This window comes from Oculina patagonica, chromosome 3, assembly GCF_052425735.1.
Source record: "Oculina patagonica isolate OP01 chromosome 3, crgOcupat, whole genome shotgun sequence".
NCBI lineage: Eukaryota > Metazoa > Cnidaria > Anthozoa > Scleractinia > Oculinidae > Oculina > Oculina patagonica.
Genome location: NC_135760.1, coordinates 10578304 through 10585795, shown reverse-complemented (window position 1 = coordinate 10585795; position 7492 = coordinate 10578304). Strand labels below are relative to the sequence as shown.

At 38.4% G+C, this 7492-nt stretch overlaps 2 protein-coding genes across 4 annotated transcripts in view; both read left to right on the top strand.

The window, feature by feature from the left end:
• Positions 1 to 1110, top strand: part of LOC144646532 (uncharacterized) — a 6379-nt gene extending 5269 nt beyond the window's left edge. Inside the window, exon 6 of the mRNA XM_078506164.1 lies at positions 409 to 1110. Within this exon, the coding sequence (XP_078362290.1) occupies positions 409 to 452 (44 nt within the window). The 3' untranslated portion in view covers positions 453 to 1110. The remainder of the gene's footprint in view (positions 1 to 408) is intronic.
• Positions 1 to 7492, top strand: part of LOC144646524 (uncharacterized) — a 31717-nt gene that overhangs the window by 23256 nt on the left and 969 nt on the right. The window contains exons 1-5 of one of the 3 annotated variants that reach the window (XM_078506146.1): positions 4283 to 4989; positions 5154 to 5243; positions 5587 to 6011; positions 6608 to 6767; positions 7315 to 7449. In XM_078506146.1, coding sequence (XP_078362272.1) covers positions 5192 to 5243; positions 5587 to 6011; positions 6608 to 6767; positions 7315 to 7449 — 772 coding nt within the window. In that variant the 5' untranslated portion in view covers positions 4283 to 4989; positions 5154 to 5191. Of the gene's footprint in view, positions 1 to 4282; positions 4990 to 5101; positions 5244 to 5586; positions 6012 to 6607; positions 6768 to 7314; positions 7450 to 7492 lie in introns of those variants that run through there. The other 2 variants (XM_078506147.1, XM_078506145.1) reach the window with 2 other exon arrangements.

Genomic DNA, 7492 nt, shown 5'->3' with positions numbered 1-7492 from the left:
GTACCTTATTACATAATATATTCGAGACACGTTAATTTCGCGAATTTCGCGATTCTAAAAAAATCCTTTGATGAAGTCGTTTTATTTAATTCAAAGGTATGTTAATTTATTTTGCCAAGGAAATGTAAATTGTGTCTTACTCAAAAACGCGAAATTAAAGTGATTCAAAATACAAAGTTTTCGCAAAATCGCGAAATTTAAGTGTCGCCAACTATGCGCACCTCTAAATCGCGAGATAAATGGTCGCGAAAATTTCATGTAATAAGGTACTGTAGTTGTTTTCTCATTATTATTTCCTTTTGCGTTTGTGCCATCTTTAATACCCCTCAATCTTCGTTTCATCGTGCCATCATCTGTATCTTTTTCGAATTATTATTTTTTTATAACTGAATTCTTTCTTGATTACAGGGTCTGATTTTCCCAGCCAAGCCACTTTTGAGAGTGCAGTTTAACAAAGTCCCAGGAAACATCAGCCATTCAAAGAGCCTCTGAAACTGCAAGAAGATAGTTCAGTAATAGTTCATTATTATATTTTTGTAATGTCGTGCACTGCATTCCCAGCCAAATTGTGCGGAAAATTGAGAAACTAAAATGGATGAATCGTGATCAAGAGTTGTTAGACAATATTTCACAATTAACTTTTATTAATTTCGTGATTCCCTAATATATCGTCGAATTATAGAAGAAGTATAGATTTAGTTACCTACAAAGCCAATATAGTCAATATACACTTTTTACATATTCAGCAAGATATCTACATTTTAAGTTGCAATGTTGCCTTAACCAATTCACTATTTTTTAATTATAGCCTTTGTGGTACATCAAGCCAATACGATTGATGATTTATTGTTATTCTCCCTACCCTTCTACTAGATAATTTATGAAAATTGCTAGGAGAATTTAGATGTTGATTATTTACGAACTGAAAAGTTTATAGACACTTCAACGATTTGAGGATTAATAAGAGCTAGCCTCTCTCTTCTTTTCCGTGAAAAGAAATAAGTTGTGTTTCGTAAAGCACGTATATAAAGTAACCCAATCTTTGGGAGTATTTAGAAAAGAAACATTGTATTATTCTCTCTACTTAATGGAATAAACATAGATACTTTTAAAGAAGTTATCTGTAATGATTCTTGTACAACCTAGGGTGACTTCAAAACACATTTGCGTTAACTGCGAGGGATATGCACACTAGCCCGTTTGGTTACTGAGTGTGACGGATTCTTGAGTACCTACGTGCAATGCCATCTTGAATTCTTACATTGCCAAAACAGTTAGTCTGTTCCAGGGGTTTGGCTAGTTGAGGAGAAGTGTGAAAAGTGGCGAACAAAAAATAACGGGAGGGGTGTGAGGGAGATGGCGGATTCTATCAATCTATCACCGTTCTTTGCGCTTATCCCGTTTTTCGCAATCCTCCCTAACTATCCTGGGACAGGCTACAAAACAGCTGTCTACGCAGAGAACAATTACATTTTCACTCGAACAAGTACTGGGCAGAGACGTGCTGGTTTAATGTTTAGCGCGTTGGACTCCGGATCGATCGAGCGATCCAGTATGGGGTAATTGAGTTGTGTTCCTGGGCATAGGTTTCATAATTTTTTTTTTTATTTTTTTTTATATATTTTTTCTTAATATATCTTATAACACAAAAAAACCCCAAGAAGGAAGAAAAAAAAAAAAAATAAATAATTTTATGCAACCGGGCCCTGGGCAAAACACTTAACTCTCACAGTGCCTCTCTCCACCCAGGTGTATAAATGGGTACCAGCGACTTAAATGCTGGTGGGGGGGGGGGGTAACCCTGCGATGGACTAGCATCCCATCCAGGGGGAGTAGAAATGCTCCTAGTCGCTTCATGCTACTGAAACTGGGATAAGCTCCGGGCCTGATGAGCCACTTGGCTCTTATGACTTTAACATTTACCTCAACTAGCATCTGACAGGATTCAAAACAGTCTATATATAGCTACGCAGAGAGCAATGACCTTTTCACTCGAACGAGTACTATAGTTGATGTGCTGGCCTAATGGTTAGCACGCTGGACACCGCGCGATCCGATTCGGGGTCATTTCAGTTGTGTTCCTGGGCACAACGGTTTCAGTCTTACAGTGCATCTCTCCACCCAGGTGTATCACTGATTACTGGCAAACATATTTAATGCTGGAGGTATCCCGCGATGCACTTGCATCCCATTACAGGGGTGACTAGAAATACTCGTGGTCGTTTAATAGAGCAGTTTTCAATTGAGTGTCGTAAAACCAAAACCAAAACCAAAGTAATTACTCTGACCAATTACAAACGACACAAACAATCCAGTGAACCAATCAAAACTCAACAAAACATGTCTGGCACGAAGCGCGGAAAACGGCGCGAGCGAGCGCGAGGTGAAAGAAATGAATGAATGAAATACTTATTGGCCAGAAAGTGGCGCGAAATTTTTAAACCAATCACTAAGCGTAGTGACCGCAAAACCAAAGCAAACGCAAAGTACTTTCGACACTCAAGTGAAAACCGCTCTACCACAGCAACTAACATAGGTTCCGGCCTGATGGGAAAGTTTTTGAACAAGTAATGTACGATGCATTGGAGTTGTTGTTGTTGTTGTTGTTTATCTGATTAATAATCGTAGTGTGTGTCACGTGTACAACTTTAAAAGCAACGAATATTGTCTCGTAATTTCAAGACCTTTAACATTCTTAATAATAAACGTCCCCATTTAGATCTCAATCAAACGCCCCCACAAAGAACCTTAAAGATACCGAGGGCGTTTATTTGAGTACGCAAAGCTGTTCGGCGTGGGCGATTGATTTGAAAACATTTGTCATGTAAAACTGTCAAAACTATTCAGATAATTTTTGGACGCAATGCAACGATGCGCTCATGTGGAACGCACACAACATCCGTTCTTAATACGCTTCTTAACACGCTAACCACGACTAATCACGATTTCTTCGGAGACCATATATTTCTTAGTAAATACGATAAAGATGGTAAATTTTAAGCTCGGTTATAAATAATGAAGATGAAGTATTGTTCAACGTGACACGAGCAAATGCTTGTTTTGGACAAAGAAAAATTCTGAGTCCCCGACGGGAATCGAACTCATGGCCTCCCAGATATCGTTATCTTTATTATTTACTGCAAACTTGATGAAGTTCGACATTGCTGATCCTAGCAGTATGCAGGACGCGATGTCACTTATCAACCTAGTTTAAAATGGCCCAGGCTCACAACGAGTCTCTCGTAAAGCTCAGTTGGTTAGAGCGCCCAACCGGTATCTGGGAGGCCATGGGTTCGATTCCCGTCGGGGACTCAGAATTTTTCTTTGTCCCATGCTTGTGTCATGTTGAATACTTCATCTTCATCATATATTTCTTGTTTTATTCGGTTTAGTATCGTATCCTCTGTTCGTTGGCATGTTAATTCACTAGTTGCTGTTTTTACGTGACCAGGCCATTTAACAGTGATTTTATTTGTTCGTGTCTTCGTTTTTATTATTATTCGATTCACACTTTACTCATTTGGTCTATTTAGCATGCAACCACTGTTGAAAATTAATTACTTTTAAATTAACTTTTAATTCGAAATCGATATCCGTTGTAACTCAAAGAAATTAAAAGAAATTACACGAAATAATATTGTATTGCCTATTTCAAATAACCCAGGTAACCGATAATTCGTGACAAAATGTTTGTTTGTAAAATCAGCTATTTGAAAATGTCAACCCACTCAAGACAGCTGAGCCAAAAATAACTCACCTTTGCTCTTTTGACGTCAACATGACGCACTTTCAACACGCCTCGCAGAAAAATGGTGGGCAGAGGCATTTAGGCAAAGTCAAACAAAACTGTGGAATGCAATCAACACGTGTTTGTGTTAAATAAAATTGAAGCCTGCATTGTAAAGAAACGGCAGTGTGGAAATCAAGGTAGTAAAAATACAGCGTTCGCATCATTGCGATGGTCGAATTGACTCTCACCGGCCGGGTCTCACACATACTTCAATCTCGGATTCAATTCGCATTGCAGATTGTAACTATAAAATCCGTTACATATTAGATGATACATGTCACTAATGTTATAAGGAAAAGGTGCAGTCCGTAAGCTCTCGTATTTGTTTTACAAAACCATCTAATCTTCCTACGTTCCAAATTTGGTATCGAGGTTACGATCTTGATGGTAAAAAATTTGAAGCAGTCGATATTTTATTTGTTCGTGTTCAGTGGGTCAACTGCCAAGTTGCTCGATTTACTATGTGATGACAAATGGCTACAAATAAAACTGATCTGCCTGAAAATTATGGTTATATTATAGATTGCTCAAGAGGATTATTGCAAAAGAGATACCCTTATCCGATTTTAATCTGTTTCTGTCTAAATTTTTCTCTTGAGCGACTCACAACTTTTGCCGTGTGTAAAATAAGGAGGGCGTTTTCCTCTTTCACGCGAAAAAATCTCTTTTTAGCCTCTTGACAATTGCGTTTACCGGCATAGTGCATCTTGCGTAATTCCGGACGAAATTTCTCAAATCGTTGAAGTGATTGTGGAAAGAAACATCAAACAGACTGAATGAATTAGTATTTAAAATTGATTGCACTGCAGAACTTTTAGCGGGTTTTTCTAGAGTCCCAGCAGGATTGGGAAATTCCCACGTTTTCGTGGAAGATGAAACCTTACGTTGAGACTGTCAGTTTCTGAGAAATCCCTGCAGCGATGAACATTCCAGATCGGGGTCAAGAAAGTTCGAGAAGTGCGTGAAAATACGCAGATTGTCTAGGAATGCGGCGGCGGTGTGTACGGTGCACGGGATATCCTCCGTCATAACTCGGCTTGGTTTTATTTGCTTTGTGTGTTATAAAAGAAGAGAGAGCCATCGCTTAGCAGTAAAACAGTTCAACACTTGACAAAGAAGAAACATCACAAGAAAATCTTCAGCCGCCTTTCATTGGAAAAACGACTCTCTCGTCTTGGATTTCACCAGAACAACAAACGGTAAGTTTTGTATTTTGGGTTGCTAGAGCCATCGTTTTATATACATATTTTTTTTCTTGAAAAGCACGTTCGTAAAGATTGTTTTAGTAAAACTGAGTTCCCTTGTGTGTTTTTACCAGTCTTACAGCTTTCTAATAATTATGTTGCCATGATTTTTCTTATAGATTTTAAATCAGTATATATTTCAAACGAAGAAACAAACATGCAGGAATTATTCGCTGTGCTTCTTCTTCTTCCACTGCTCGGAAATTCAGGTATTTTTTTTATGAAGAAACATTTAATAATTCAACCTACCTAGTCCAATATTAAATAGTCGCGAAAATTTTAATAGAAGTGTACTAAACTCATAATAATTACTTTTTTATAAGTAAAAGCTAGTAAAAGCAATGCTTTGAGATATTTTAAGCCGTGTTTACTACTGAGTCTAAACCTTCCTTTAATCCTTTAATAAACGTTTACATTGTGAGTCTGGCAAAACATATAATCTTTTTCCTCCTAAATTATAAGTGATGAAAATCGACTCATTGACTGATCATGAAAACTGGAAAAAATTGCTTGAAGGAGTTTCTAATAATCAACTCTTTTGATTTTTCCTAGTTCATGTTAACAACGAATTTTGTAGCCCTCGTCCCACTTTGGTCGCCATCGATAACCCAAACTACAAATTCTTTCCGTACTTTGTGAAACTGCATCGGTGCGGTGGATCGTGTGACAATGTTCAACCCTCAGTGCAGTCATGCGTTCCACTTCAGTACAACGAAGTCCCTGTCACGGTCCAGGTGATTGGTACAAGCGCAACAAAGGTCATTATGGAGAAAAACCATACGCGGTGTGGTTGCGAATGCGTTATCAGCCCAGACGATTGTAACTTGGACTTGGAGGACTGGAGACCAGACATTTGTCAGTGCAAGTGTAAATACACTGACACGCCCCCGGTGCCTTGTGGACAGGGAATGAACTGGAGCAAGAATCACTGCAGGTGTATGTGCAATAAGGAACCAGAGCAATGTGGTCCAAATAAGGTATGATCGTCACTGACGCAATGCATTACGTCAGACTCTTTTGTAATGTAACAAAGTTTATTATCACAAACGACAGATGTGAATCTGAAGGTGTTTTAGGCCATTTCCGAGTTACCCTTTGCTTATGTTTCAAAACAAGTCTACGTGCAAAACGATTCAAATGAAAATGAGTTTGATTTGCATAAAAATGAGGGTCTCAATGGGGTTCCGTTCCGTAAACGGCCAAAATTGCCGTGGCGTAATTCCGGCCGTATTGTTACCGTTCGGTCAGTTTCCACTGTCCTTCTCGTCCCGTGGCCCGGTCTTTGTTTTCATGGATTAATTTCTTTCATTCTTTCTTCTGTCGTTGGATCGTAGCGTAGCAAATTTCCGTAACCGTGCCACCACCCCTTGGACCAAAATGGACCCGTAGGTGAAATTCATGTTCATATGAATAGTTTCGCACGTAGACCTGTTCGTTTTGAAACGGGTTCAAAGGATAATTGCTCGGAAATGACCTTATCGTGGCCTAGTATAGTAAAGCTACATCCAAAGAAAACAATATCGAGCTACTTATTTTTCCTTTTTTAAGTTCTTTGACTCTTTTCCTGTTTTAGGTTTGGAGCGCCAAAGCCTGTGGGTGTGTCTGCAAGGAAAGACGATACCGAAACTGCGCCCGAAGACAAAAGTTCGTCGACGAAGAAACATGCATGTGCACTGATGTTATGCAAGGTCCGGAAACAAATCAAGTGTCATCTCCAAATCCCCAACAGAAAGGTGAATATAGAGCCTATTATTTGATTAGTGACTTAACCATACGCTGAAGCTTACCAGTTAGCAAGCAAGGCGAACATTTTCTCTGAAAGTTCTAAGGGTTATGTCGTAGTTGAATTTTACCTTTGGTACAATTTGTTATTTTCCTTTGTTCTGGTGTATGGTAATATATGATAATAGTTTTCTAATTCCTGCGATATGTATTAAGCGATTGAGTACCTAATAGAGATGCAATTATGCTTATGCAATTGTTATTTTTCTTTGTTCTGGTGTATGGTAATATATGATAATGAATATAAAAGAAAGGAAAATAACAAATTGTTCCAAGGGTAAAATTGAGCCACAACATATTGGACAAATTGGACCTTATTTTGAAAAGGCGGGATGCCTTTTTTGATATATAAAAATAAGAGCATTTCAGCCCTCCCCAGAACATGGTTAAGCTTTCACACGAAAGTTTTCTAATATCCTGCGAAAATAATGTATTAAAGAACGATTGAGTACCTAATAGAGATGCAATTATGCTTATGCAATTGTTATTTTTTCCCAGGTGGATTTCGTCAGGAGTTCTACGTGGTCATATTTCTAGGACAGTTTGTTGTCATGTTTTTGGTGTTTGATGCGATCCTTTACAGCAAGAAGGCTGGTTTGATTTATCGTTTCACAAGAAGTTGCTCGACAAAAGGTAATTTAACTATTTTTTCCCCTTAAATTTCAATAGGAATCTC